The sequence below is a fragment of the Carassius auratus genome, linkage group LG30F, assembly GCF_003368295.1.
Source record: "Carassius auratus strain Wakin linkage group LG30F, ASM336829v1, whole genome shotgun sequence".
NCBI lineage: Eukaryota > Metazoa > Chordata > Actinopteri > Cypriniformes > Cyprinidae > Carassius > Carassius auratus.
The window spans coordinates 3,972,821-3,987,665 of NC_039294.1; the positions used below are offsets into that span (position 1 = coordinate 3,972,821).

At 37.4% G+C, this 14,845-nt stretch overlaps 1 protein-coding gene across 6 annotated transcripts in view; it reads right to left on the reverse strand.

Annotated features, from left to right (window-relative positions):
• Positions 1-14,845, reverse strand: part of LOC113068063 (endoglin-like) — a 48,179-nt gene that overhangs the window by 15,329 nt on the left and 18,005 nt on the right. For all 6 annotated transcript variants that reach the window (XR_003279477.1, XR_003279478.1, XR_003279479.1 and 3 more), the window contains exon 4: positions 4,027-4,143. Coding sequence is in view for 3 of the 6 variants with exons in the window: in XM_026240638.1 (XP_026096423.1) it covers positions 4,027-4,143 (117 nt within the window). In the remaining 3 variants the exon portion in view is untranslated. The remainder of the gene's footprint in view (positions 1-4,026; positions 4,144-14,845) is intronic.

Below are 14,845 nucleotides of genomic sequence, written 5' to 3' on the forward strand. Positions count from 1 at the left end.
CATGAGTTCATCTAAAGCACAATAAGGATGGTCTGTAGATTTTTGGTCATTTGTCTTGGATTGGATGAGTGATGTGAGGCATCAAAACTTCAGGAAGCAACTAAAATGAAGAAACGACTCCAATGAAACAATCAGAAATGTGTGATGTGATGATGGATCTCCAGAATAGACCATGAGGTCACACTTTACCCACAAATCAATAGAAAAAATAATTAGTATCAAATACATCCAGTTTCTCTTGTGAAACACCATAATCTCTCACTAAAACACAGAAAACTGTCATGACGTTCTGATGTTTGCTCATTATGTTTCCGTTCCGGTGTAACCTTAGGTATGTGTCATCACATTCTTACACTGAACGCGACAAAAAACCCCATTAAAAATCATTTGTGAACTTGTTGTCAGTATGTCATAACAATAACACAGCAGCAGTGTACTGTCAGGGATTTGTCATGTCATGTCATGCAGCGCCGCATCCAGTGTAGACAGCATAACTGATTTTAGTGGGTGCTATTTTTTTGTCGCGTCGCAGCCGGTCGCGGGCGGTGTAGACACAGTGCCAGGTTATGAAGAATAAAGAATGGAAAAGTTAATAAAGCAGCAATACCTTCTCAGGTAAAAGTTATTAGAACCATGTTGAGGGACAAGCTAGCCATCACACTGCTCTAAACTGATCAGGAAATTTGTATGCTATTATTTGATTCGCTCTAGTAAAGTATAGAAAAGATTATTTTATTTGATTACATCAGCAACAGTGAATCTCTTTAAAACTGGCTGTTGTTCTCAAAATATTGCAATGTTATAATTTGTACAAGTTTTACCCGCCAACTGGCGACTGACACTGTTACATATACTCGCCAATGACGATTTTTACTAATGACAGAATTTTCTTTTTTGGGTGAACTATCCCTTTAATTAAACATTTAAAAGCAGTGTTGATATTCTATGAATGTAAATAGTACAATCTACTCCAAAAGGCAGACTTTGTTCTCTGTCGAGTTGTTTCAGATGCCGAGTGAATAGGTTGTGATGGATTCAGGCTGTTGTTGGAAATGGTCGGGAGTGTTTTTCTGCCTGGCCTGCCCACATCTATTGATAAGAATAAGAACAACACGTGCTGTTTCTCCAAACTCAAGACATTGCATGTCTTCTCCAGGCCATCGGAATCTCCCATCATAACACACTGCATTTTTTATATCTCATGTACTGGATTGAGGCGGAGCTGAATTTTCCCTCCTTGCAAGGAAACAGAAAGCTCCCTTTCAGTTTGCACTGCAATTCCAATGCGCATTGTTCCACAGCAATCTAATAAAGGTTAACCAGGTTCAGCGGTGGAAAGAACAAATTGAAGAAAACAAATCATGGAGCAGCACTGCTTGTGTCATACTGGGCTGTTTTGTTTCAAGAGCTCTGGCACATCCATATTCGACACTAGTTAAGTCTGTTTGCAAATTCTCATGGGGACATGGGCTAAACAAACAAGGTTAATTGCCTCTCAAAACAGAGCTGAAAGTGTGCAGCTGTAGCTGCTTTTATTGTCAGACACCTGCCAACGGCTCCCATGCGACACACCATTTGTTCCACTGTTAAATATAAAGATGTGGATGCAAGAGGCATTTTGCTGGCAGCTCATCAACAAATGTAGATCTGAATGAATCCTTTGCATGTGCAACATGTGTTATTTTTAGCAAACTCTGGCGGCAGGGATGTAGTGGAGGCTAAACGCACCTAAACGCCGTTTACACACCTCCCAAAATTCGGAAATATCGTTTACCCACCTCCAAAGTGCGTTTATTCACCTCTAAATTGAGTTTATAAGCCTCTAAATAGCCTACAGTTCCTATGACATTTTAAATGAAGCTTATGTCGTTTTCGTTTCATATTGTTCATTATTAGTTTCATAGGTTGTTTGTTGTTAAAGACGAAGTCTTTCATATTGCGCTGGAACTTGTCAGTGTTGACCAATTGCTTGCAGTGTTGCCAGTAGTAGTAGGAAGTTCGGATCATTTTACTGACTCGGATCTTTGAGTCTCGTTCAGCAAAATGAACTAATCTTTTCTCTTCCCGTCTCTATGGGACTGACAGGAAGAATAAAAGACTCGGACCTCACCTGTCGATTCAGAACCATAGACAGTAAAAGAAATTGACACAGCGACCCCATTGGAACTCAATTGAGACAAGTGAAGCCCATTTTTAGCGTTTTTTAGCACTTCCGTTTCTGACGCGCAGACTCAAACTAAGCTTGATGACGTCAGCAACCTGTCTGACAGATGTAAATCTTCTAAGTGGCTATGCGTGCAAACTGCCATCGTTAATCTTGCAGAGCCGGCGAGCTTGAGGGGGGAGTTCTTTGGCCTGAGTGAGCAGGAGTAAGTATTCTGATTAATTATTTTGTATAGTATTTTAAAATGTAACGCCAGTGCGCCATATTAAGTTAATTGCCTGCGAGCTTCTCCTCCTGTCTGTACGGTAATTTCTCTACTGTGCGACAGAGAGTCGAGTGGTTATGACACAATCGTTAGCCTATTTTTACAAAAACTGTTTCTACGGGGCCATAATGTAACATAGAAGGTAATGGACCCCTTTTTACATTGTTGTGTATCTTTAGAAATAAATAATGGACAAATGGAGTCTTTAAACGCCTCAGATGTACAGTAAAGTTATTCGCTGTCAAAGTTACGCCAAAATGAATGCAAAGTCAATGGGATGCTAACGCAAGTGAAGTTCTGCTACAAGATGTCAGCTCGCGGCCGACTTCATCTTCCGGTCGACTTCCTTGCCACCTGTTCAGAACCCATATGTTGTGTAATGCGCATGTGCGGTCAACACAAAATGAACGAAACACTCTCTGAGACAACTCGATAGTCCTGAGTCATATTAAAGATTCGTTCAAAATGAACGACAAGCAACAGTCTGCATCAAGATTCAAAAATGGATATCCGGCAATTAATAATAATAATAATAATAACGTTCGTTATTTTGAATAGAAATCATCACTCATACAGAAGCCATTCATCTCATCTCCAGTTTATTTGTGTTCGTATACATACAATATCCACGATCCGCCTGGGCTATAGTCCAATGGTGCTCACATTTGAAGAGATAATAATTTTATGACATGTTTGTAAAACATTTCGTCATACAGAATAACATTTCTATTCATTTTACATTGATTTATGCGATCTGAAGAGCTCAAACAGCTAACAGAGCTAACGATTACTCTCCTCTTATTGATTCGCGTCAAGCTATGACATCAGTGCAATATCATGAGTTTGTAAAGCTGTCAATCATCTCACGTGAACCACGTGACCAAAAGGATGTCCTTCTGCAATGAAGTCTGTGTCATTGATAAAATATATGAAAGACAAAAGTAAAAAAAAAAATACTTGATTCCAGCTTGTTAAATGTGAATATGTTCTAGTGTCTTCTCTCCTCTGTGAAAGTAAACTGAATATCTTTGAGTTGTGGACAAAACGAGACATTTGAGGACCATTCCTGGGCTTTTGGGGAAACACTGATCCACATTTTTCTGACATATTATAGACCAAACAACTAACTGTTTAATTGAGAAAATATTTCACAGATTAATCGACTATGAAAATAATCCCAGATCCCTAATCATTCGGTACAAGTGCATTGCATTGGAACCCCTCGATATAAGCCTCCCTCTCTATTCCTCTTTTTTTTTTAATTGTTTTCTCTGTTTTGTCATTAAGTAAACTTTATAGATTTCAACCTTATTATTCTTTCTTGAGTGTCTTTAACAAGAACTTAGATTAATGTATGAATTGAATAGTGATTGTGTGACCTATATGAGGGAAAACCAGTGATACCCTTGGTAGTAATATCAAATGATAGCCTATAGCGATGTCATCAGGATACACATACACCGGTAGGCAGTGGCCCACCTTACCATGACCACGATGTGGTCACCCAGAATTTATAGTTTACCCACCTCTTTTTTTACCACTACACCTTTGTCTGACGGGATTTACAAATGAAAACACTAAATGCATTGATACTTACGTAGATGTTCACTTCGGTATTGCCAAGTAGCATGATGTTTAGTTTGCTTCTGGAGGTGATGATCACCACCGATGGGTTTGCTTCAGTTAAGAAGAGTTGTGAAATTATCTCTTCTCCCTGTGAAAATACATGAATGGAAGTTTTTAATTTAATGTTTGAAACCATGTTACAAAAAATATTCTTTCTGACAAAACATTTTATTATCAATTGCCAATAGTCTTTCTGTTGTACACAGCACAGTATATCTTCACAATATAAATGAAAAATATCATATATATATGTTTATAGTTTTAAATATATAATGATTAAACATAAAATTTATGGCAGTGAAAAAATTAAAATTCAAGTCTAAATGGCACAGACTAATGGGTTCTTAACGTAACTGACGATATTCACAGCATTAAGCCACTTGGCACAAGCTGATTGGTTCATGTTGCATATGCAGCCAATGAGCTTGCTGCTTTAGATTTAAATGGCTGGTTAGCATCCACTCTAGCACTTTAGCCACCTTCCCCAGCTCCACCTGTATAGATCTGCTACAGGTTATTTTATATATTTGTGCAGCAGTATGTCTTAAATACTCAAAGCGCTGTATCAGCATATGTATTGGCAGCAACAAGTTCCTTACTTGCAGCAGCAGCAATAATCTACAACTACAGCAATAACCAACAGCAGCAGCAGTGCAGCAGATCTATTCCGCCAAGACCAAATATTTTAACACTGTCATATCCATTACCATGCTAAAATCTTCTGAGAGTTGTCATCATATAACAATTTTTGTTCTTGCTGAAATGTAGTTAGTGTTTATATAGTGTGTGACTTTGTGTGTGTGTGTATTCCACAAAATGGTAAAAAAAAATTACATTCATAAAAACAAGTAACAATTAATATATGGAGAGCTTGCAAAATTAGCAAAACCAGATGACTTCATTTTTTATCATGTTTTTTATTATGTTGTCACATTTTATTGTTTTATTGTGTTAGTTAGCTGGATTCTTTAGTTACTTTTTAACCCAATCAAGATAACCCAACTTCAGTTTGACTGAGATTAATCGGAATGCACAATGAAAAAACATGATTTAAACTGTTAAAAATTGAGTTATCTGTTTTTTGCAAATTAACTCTTCATAATTAAAATAAATAAATAAAAATGTAGTGCTGATGCACAGACAAACAATATATTGACTAAAAAAAATTTTTGTTGTTGTTGCTGAAATGTGGTTTCTACACACACAAACACACGTGCTGGTTTGCTATCCTTGTGGTTGCATTCCACAGGCATTATCACCCTACACCTAACCCTAACCCTTCAAGTAATCTTTTTCTGCATTTTTCAAATTTCAAAAACATTTTGTATTCATGAAACATTCCCTATGATTTATAAGCTTGTTTAATTGTTAAAGGTCCCCACTGTGACACGGGTCCCCATGAGTCTGTGTGTATTCAAAGTTTAACAGGTAGGGGAGAGCGGGGTCGAAAGTAACGTGGGACAAAAGTAACAAACCAATTTTCTCAGAGCCTATTACTGCATTTGCATTCCCAACTATGACGTTATATTCAGCATTTAATCCTTGACGGAGCTGAGAAATATCACGTGTTTTCCTCATCATTTCCCGCAGTTAGGTCCGTAAAACTGTTTTTGAGGACAAAAAGTAAATTATTGAAGCGGTCATTTTTTTTTTAATTAGTTGTGTTGTTTTTTTTTGTTTCATGTGTCATATTAATGATCAATCTACAGGTTATTTAGTGCTTTAACACATCCTAAAGTTTGCATTATCAATGTTATTTAGTAAATCAAGTTTAAACGTCAGGAGTTTCTGTCGGGACAAAAGTAACAATTGTTACTTTTGTCCCGCTACAGTGACAAGAAGTATTTATTTTGTTCCGGTACATGCTATTCTGTGAATTTCTGTGTCTTGCATCATTTATTAAAATGTTTATGTCATATTATACCAAAAAATTTTTTTGCAAAAATAAAAGACAGAATATGTTTGCAGTTACATATTAACAAGGTCATAGTCAGGTATACTTAATAAAAATAAGAGTAACAGAAAAAAATCTAGCTTATATTTTTGTGTTACTTTTGATCCACCTGTGTGCTACTTTCGTCCCAACCGATGGGGTCGAAAGTAACAATGTGCAACTTATGTTCAAAGTGAAATTATACTGAAGCCTTTCTACATTTCTACAAAATACCACCTGGTATTGTTAGACCACGCTTATGAGTTACTGACCACAGCAGAAATATATCTCTGTCTACAACATTATCTTTTGAAATTATGTTTTTCTGAAAAATGGTACTTTCGCCCCTGCTTTATTAAAAATACATTTACATAAATATATTGTACATACTCATAAACAATAAATGTATACATTATACATAAATTTTCATACACATTAGCAACCCACTATTAATGCCCTAGCAACAAACTCACAACACTATAGCACTGTAAGGATGACTTCTGGATGGACAAACAACAAACAAGAGAATGCGCAGAGCGGTGGGTTTGAGATCTGCTGAAGTAAAGCAGTATATAGCTGGAGTAAATGAGACAATCTGATCCAAAAGGCAGAAATTCCCACAGGCACTTTTCCTGTGATTAGGAAGCGCAGAAATCACGCACCCTAAACATTTGTGCTGGTCTGGCAGTGCCACTGTTGTTTTGCAGACATACAGACGCGCTGGAGTGTGGTGTGGAAGTCCAGCTGCTGGTCATGCCTGTGCTTTACCTCATGCTTCCTGCTTTACTGCCCTAACACAGTTTACAACTCAACTAAAATTGTGCACAAATCACACACATCCCCAATATTCTATTAATATTAAGTTGAAATGCACATTAAGACTTAGACCTGTAAATTTTAACCCTAGCTACTGTATTATATTTGATAAATGTGACCCTGGAGCACCAAACCAGTCTTAAGTTGCTTGGGTATATTTTTAGCAATAACCAAAAAAAACATTGTATGGGTCAAAATTATAGCTTTTTCTTTTATGCCAAAAATCATTATGATATTAGGATTACGTTCCATGAAGATATTTTGTATTCATTTGAACAATTTAAAAAGCAATTTTCTCAGTATTTAGATTTTTTTTTTTGCACCCTAAGATACTAGATCTTCAAATATTGTCCAATCCTAATAAACCATACATCAATGGAAAGCTTACTTATTCAGCTTTCAGATGATGTAGAAATCTCAAAAATTGACACTTAAGACTGGTTCTGTGGTTCAGTGTCACAAATGAATTTCTAAGGCTTGCAAATGATCAAAACTTTTAGAAGCATTAGAATTTCATCTTATTTTTGTTCACACACATATCAGCATTTGCAGTTTACTTTGAGTATCAGAATAATATTGAGCTGTTTTTTCAATGATTTTTAAATGTTATTATTCATTATGCTGTGTGACAAAAACAGTGTTCATCTCCTCAAAGCACAAAAATGTTGGAAAAAAGTTTAATAGAGGGCTTAGAGATGATAATCAACTGATGATAATAATGCACACTACTAACAAAATCATGATAAAAATATATATTGCATGGTATTAATGACACATAAACAATGTTTCTAGGAGAAGAAAAATGCAGCAATACTTTCTTTATGTGTTGGACACGTTTGAAATAATATATGCATATATAAAAAAAAATGTTGTAACAATAACGTGTTTTTATTATTTTGTACCCTGTAGCTGGTACGTCATTCAGGACTGGATTGAGAATACTCTTTAAATTGGCAAACAGGATAGAAAATGTATGTTATAATTAGAAAAAAATGAATTAGAATGAAAAGGTAATGACTTGGAACACGTAACCAATGTAATGTAGTTTTAATCAATATCATATCATTTTTTTCAGTGCTGTGGCAATTTTCCAATTCAGTGAAGGTCTGAGGCAAAAAATCTTTAGAAAAATGAAAATCTGCTAACCCTCAGGTCATCCAAGATGTAGATGAGTTTGTTTCTGATTTGGAGAAATGTGGTTATTGTGATTTCTTTATCAGCTGTTTGCACTCTCATTCTGACGGCACCCATTCACTGCAGAGGGTCCATTGGAGAGTAAATGATGGAATGCAAAATTTCTCCAAATCTGATGAAGAAGAAACAAATTCATCTTGGATGGTCCGAGGGTGAGGCATGTTCAGCACATTTTCATTTTTGGGTGAATATTATTCCTTTAATGCATGTACACGCTACATAGACATGCTGTCCAACAAGAATTACAGCAAACCTTTGATCAATCAGATTATATTAATGCATCCTCGAAACAATATACTTTGAATTGAGCAACACTTAGATGTTGAAATCTGTGTCCTGGGGTTTTCAGAGCAACTACTGTATGAATCCAGAGAAATAGCTTGCATCTGGAGTAAATCAGAGGGACGAGCCAAACCCAGACAAGCTCGTACTAGGAGCAAATCCACTCGTAATCTCACACAACGTCTACATTCCCACCTGTATCCTTCAGTATCCATCATTAGACCAGAGCAGAGCTGGATCGAAGTCTGAGTAAGTGAGAACTACTACAGTAACTGCTCCCCAGAGCAGGCAAGTTAATCTAAAACGTCAAAGTTAAAACAAGCCAGACATTTCTAAAAGTCGTTTACAGAGAAGAACAGCAATGCTCGAAATGACCTTGCTGCTTTGGACCACCTTCTTTACCATCATTAGTAGATTAGCATCAACGTGTGTTCAGAGAACGTGCAATAATAAACACCATCTGTGCATAACACCAAGAAGCATTTCAAATATAAAGGAAACTGTCCAAGTCTTCCTCCAAGTGCAGAGTTTGAGAAATACTGTGAATTTGCCCAGAACTGCTCCAAAGCTAAGAGCAACTGAGAGTCCTCACCATGAAACCTACGGCAGTGTTAAAGAGCTCCAGTGTCCTGACAGAGATGGAGAAACTGTGTATCAATAATATATACGCTTCATAAATCTGACCTGTTTGAAAGGGCAGCACAAGAAAAGCCTCTGTTGGGGAGAAAGAACACTCCAGCTGAATCAGCCATAAAAATAAGTACACTTTAGTATACTTTTTAAAGGAGTGATTATCACAGACATCAAACTTTTTAAGACTATCTTAAGGGCATACTGAATGCAATACTTTTGGACACTTAATTGCATGTTAATTGCAATTAAATGAATGTGAGTTATACTTTATTTTGTGTCCTTGATACAGTGTAATTATACATTTAAGAACAATCTGAAACGTAGAAAATTATGCCCAGAACTTCAGCTCCATTCAACAAGATCCACAGTACAAGACCTCAACAAGACCTGCAGTCCTCGGTGACAGAGATTGAGAAACTGTGTGAGACATCAGCAGCACACACACACTCGCACTTCATAAATCTGACACATTTTTCAGTCGGAGTTTCCCAACAGCAAGCTGGACACAGTGACCACATGAGACCCAACAGAAGAGGATTGATAAGACCCACACTAAACCCCAAGTACAACATGTCAGGTTTGTGGTGCAGACCAAACACTCTGAGTGCTGAGGACCATCCTTAGTGGAGTTAGTCCAGTGGAGCATGATGAGAGAGTCAAGCTCTGGCGATTCAAGAGCACAGGAATAGATGGGCTAACTACAGCTAAACCCTGCAGCAAAATATGATGCAATGTACAAAATCACTTCCAAGAGGCCACTGACCTGAAACACAAGAGACTGGTCAACAAAAATGACCTGCAATCAAACCTAGGCTGGCTCAGAACAGCATACGAGTCATTCTGAAAAATGCCAAAGAACCTGCTTATTTGTGAGATGATAACCGGACGTCACTGTCTGAATAAAACGATGCAACATAATGAGCTCATTTTACACTGACGCAACATACTACCATTGAAAGGTATGTTTGCATGCAGTAAGCAGGTTGCTAGTATTTCATTCAGAACACAAACAGAGACCATAATCAATGAACATCCTGGATATTGATTTGAAAATGACTTTTCAGTGGTCCACATCCAATTTAATGGTGCATGGGCAATTATTACTCTATTGTTAGTGTGGCAATTCTTTTTTATTTCCTTACTTTACTGAGTAAGGTTTTTGGAAGTTTTATGTGTATTTGTCAAGTATTTGATGGGTTGAATGAATGCATTAAGATGTGTTAAAAACAACTGAGTGCCTGAATGCTATCTGTATGCATTAAATATAAAGTAATGCAATGCAAATGCATTAAAATATGCATTAAAAAAAGTAAAAAATTCTTGAACGAATGCAAATGTTTTGCAAATGCCATCCTTATGCAAGAGAACAAATGTTTTGTGAAAAAAAAATACTTCTCTGAGGGAGCACAAATATTTTGTGAATGAATGCAATAGTTTAGAAAGAGAACACAATTTGCACACACAAAAAAACAATACTTCTCTGAGAGAACAGAAATGTTTTGTGAATGAACATATTTGTTGCAAGAGATTTCAGATGTTTTGCAAAAAAAAAAAAAACATATATATTATATATATATATATATTAGGGGTGTAACGGTTCACAAAATTCACGGTTCGGTTCGATACAATACACTGATGTCACGGTTCGGTTCGGTTCGGTTCGGTTCGATACGTTTTAGATACAGCAAAATGTAAAAACATCTCAACTTTTCAGAATGCCGCAAGCGCACCGCGGGTCATGTGACAAGAACCAACCAATCAGCTTCATCCTTTCCCGTAACAACGTTGAGAGCTCAGCCAAGATGAAGGATCAGCTGATCATAGTTGTATATGGATTGCAATTTTGAAATAAATTTAGTAGCAGAGCTACTGCAAGCGATTTTTAGAGCTGCAAATCCATTTATCCTTCGCTGAAATTTCCGCGTCTCATGGAGAGAGCACGTCATTGTTGCTTAGCAAAGACAGACGCCTCATGAGCGCTTCTGCCCAAGCGCTTTGGAAAGGAGGAGAAAGACGCGCTTAGCGTTTTCCATGCGTTTTTAGGCACGATATGTGAACGGCCCCTAAGGCGCTCGCTCACTCAGCACGCGCTGAAGGCTCGTTGCAAAATGTCGAATGCATTTAACAGACCAGAAATATAAGATCCTAAAATAACCAACAGGTCTGGTGTTTGGGTTGGATTCCCTGTAAGCTATAGTGTCTAAATGCTGCAGGGATAGTTTGCTGCGTGCATGTTTCTCCTTTTTTTCGTCTTTTCCCAGATAGTACTGACGCATATATCCCAGATATTCCCGCTGGTGTTTTTTTTTTTTTTTTTTTTTTTTTGTATTCCCGCTGGTGTACCCTGTCATGTTGCAGATGCGACATACCGTTGTTTTTTTATCCACCACTCTCTTGCCATCACCATTATAGCTTAAAGGGAATCCAAAGTGCACCCAAACACCAGACCTGTTGGTTATTGGAGGATCTTCTCATTTCTAGTCTGTTAAACGCATTGGCTATTTTGCAACGAGCCTTCAGCGCGTACTGAGTGAGCGAGCGCCTGCTGAGTAGCCTAACATAAACATATAAGATGGTGTTTTTTTCTTCTTCGGGAGTGTCAGGGGCGTTGCCTGTTACATTGTTTGGGTTATTGGGCTACCTTGTTGAACGCATATCATTATATTTCTCTCTCTCTCTCTCTTTTTTTTTTTTTTTTTTTCAAATATAATTAATTACTCCAACGAACCGTTCGGTATACATAATGCGTACCGCGTACCGAACCGAAAGCGTCGTACCGAACGGTTCAATACGAATACGCGTATCGTTACACCCCTAATATATATATATATATATATATATATATATATATATATATATAAGAAAAGAGACCAACAAAACTAATCATAAAAGAAAAATAACTGTGTATTCCTGTGACAACCGCAATTGTTTATAGGAGGCTCATGCTGGATTCTATTGATCGTCTAATATTTCAGAGAGACCCCACTTGTCTCAAAGCATAATTAAGACGGATGGGCAACTAAAAGTCAAGCTTTCAGATCATAATATGTTGACCTGCCTGTCATCTGGACTTTCAGCATCTCAGTGCTCTGCTTGAAGCAGCCACCCAGAGCGAAGCACAGACACACATTGTTTCTTCATGGCTTTTATTCAATCGATAAGTCACTGGCGTGCCACGTTTGTCTGCAGGGTTTCCACAAGGATTTACCCCCTGCTGGTCGCAGAGGTTCAGAAAGAGCTCGGCACCACACCGCCCCACCGCTGAGCTAATCAAGGCTCTCGGCAGTCAGTCCAGTGGTGTTTTATGTTCAACACACACTCTCCGCTGTGCTCGACTCGACACACGCTGTTAAATACGGTGGCCACCGTTAGGGAGGCGACAGCAGGTGGGTAATGAAGGACAAACTCTGTGTGTGTATCCCAGATATTCCCGCTGGTGTTTTTTTTTTTTTTTTTTTTTTTTTGTATTCCCGCTGGTGTACCCTGTCATGTTGCAGATGCGACATACCGTTGTTTTTTTATCCACCACTCTCTTGCCATCACCATTATAGCTTAAAGGGAATCCAAAGTGCACCCAAACACCAGACCTGTTGGTTATTGGAGGATCTTCTCATTTCTAGTCTGTTAAACGCATTGGCTATTTTGCAACGAGCCTTCAGCGCGTACTGAGTGAGCGAGCGCCTGCTGAGTAGCCTAACATAAACATATAAGATGGTGTTTTTTTCTTCTTCGGGAGTGTCAGGGGCGTTGCCTGTTACATTGTTTGGGTTATTGGGCTACCTTGTTGAACGCATATCATTATATTTCTCTCTCTCTCTCTCTTTTTTTTTTTTTTTTTTCAAATATAATTAATTACTCCAACGAACCGTTCGGTATACATAATGCGTACCGCGTACCGAACCGAAAGCGTCGTACCGAACGGTTCAATACGAATACGCGTATCGTTACACCCCTAATATATATATATATATATATATATATATATATATATATATATATATAAGAAAAGAGACCAACAAAACTAATCATAAAAGAAAAATAACTGTGTATTCCTGTGACAACCGCAATTGTTTATAGGAGGCTCATGCTGGATTCTATTGATCGTCTAATATTTCAGAGAGACCCCACTTGTCTCAAAGCATAATTAAGACGGATGGGCAACTAAAAGTCAAGCTTTCAGATCATAATATGTTGACCTGCCTGTCATCTGGACTTTCAGCATCTCAGTGCTCTGCTTGAAGCAGCCACCCAGAGCGAAGCACAGACACACATTGTTTCTTCATGGCTTTTATTCAATCGATAAGTCACTGGCGTGCCACGTTTGTCTGCAGGGTTTCCACAAGGATTTACCCCCTGCTGGTCGCAGAGGTTCAGAAAGAGCTCGGCACCACACCGCCCCACCGCTGAGCTAATCAAGGCTCTCGGCAGTCAGTCCAGTGGTGTTTTATGTTCAACACACACTCTCCGCTGTGCTCGACTCGACACACGCTGTTAAATACGGTGGCCACCGTTAGGGAGGCGACAGCAGGTGGGTAATGAAGGACAAACTCTGTGTGTGTGTGTGGGTGAAATGCCATGTTGGTACCAAACTGATATAAGAGATATATATGTGTAATGGTCAATGTTGGGGGTAAAACATTACAAGTAGTGCAAGTTACATAATCAGATAACTTTTCAAAGTAACTACTACATGAATGTGTTACTTTTAAACAAAATATCTGAGTTGCTTTTTCAAATAAGTAATTCTAGGTACATTTCTTTCACATTTCACATGTAAGCTTATTACTTTCACTTTTTGTGTGAAAGGGCCTTAACAGTTGCCAAAAATACAATTGTTGGAATTTTTTTTTTTTTATATATATATATATATAAGCAGCAATAAACAACCCAGTGCAGACGACAAAACGAAACGTAAACGTAACAAATGGAATACTTTATATAAAAAGTAACTAAGTAATGCAATAAGTTACTTTTTATGCAACAACACAATATTTTTAATGCATTACTTTTAGAATTAAATGTTAATGGTTATGTTCTGTTTGTGGTCTCTTATGTATTTTTACTTTGGTTTCGTCCTGAAACTTAAAAGTAACTTAAAGAAACTTAAAAGTAAAAAAAAAACGGAATTGTTTTGTAAGAGAGCGCAAATGTTTTGTAAAGAAATGCATTACTAATGTTCATCATATGTCTTTCTAACTACAATCTTTTTTCTTTTTATTATTGTTATTATATTATAAAGGTAAAAAATGCATTTTATTGATTCGGTAGGTTGGTGTATTACATCAGTTAATAATAATAAAAAAAAGGTTTTAATTTCAATTTAAGTTTGATCTGTAAAACTTAAAATATTGCTGCCATATCGTTCTATTCTGGCAAGAACAGCTGGCCTTTTTTAAACCAGGATTTTATAGCGTATTAATACAAAAACTCAACAAATTGTTTGGGAATTAACACTTTTGTGGAATATGTTAAATATTACAAATGTGTGTAATTCTTTAAAGTCTCTTCAGAATAAAGCAAGCAGTGATCGCTTTAGTTTAACACAAGATTTCTGTCCAAATGCTCCCAGAAGATCCCGGTTTTTCCTAGCCAGGTTTTATCTACTGTATTTGGAGTGAGTCTGCGAAACATCATCAGTGAGTGTGAGATTGACAAACATTAATTAGTCTCACTGGAGGAGAGTTGTCAGACATCCACGAGCACAAAGGAGCAAATACAAAAGAATGGCTGTTAGAGGCGTCTTTCATTTCCTCTGCTGATCAGAGACCAGTGTGTGTGAGCGTCTGTAGGCTTTCAGAAGAGGAGTGAGAATCACACTTTGTCTGGGTAAATGCCCGTATGATTACCAATTATGATCTCCATAACTCTTAATAGCTCCTAGACAGATTTCACTAGACGATAGGTGGTCTGTGAAAAAGTTGAAAAAAAAAAA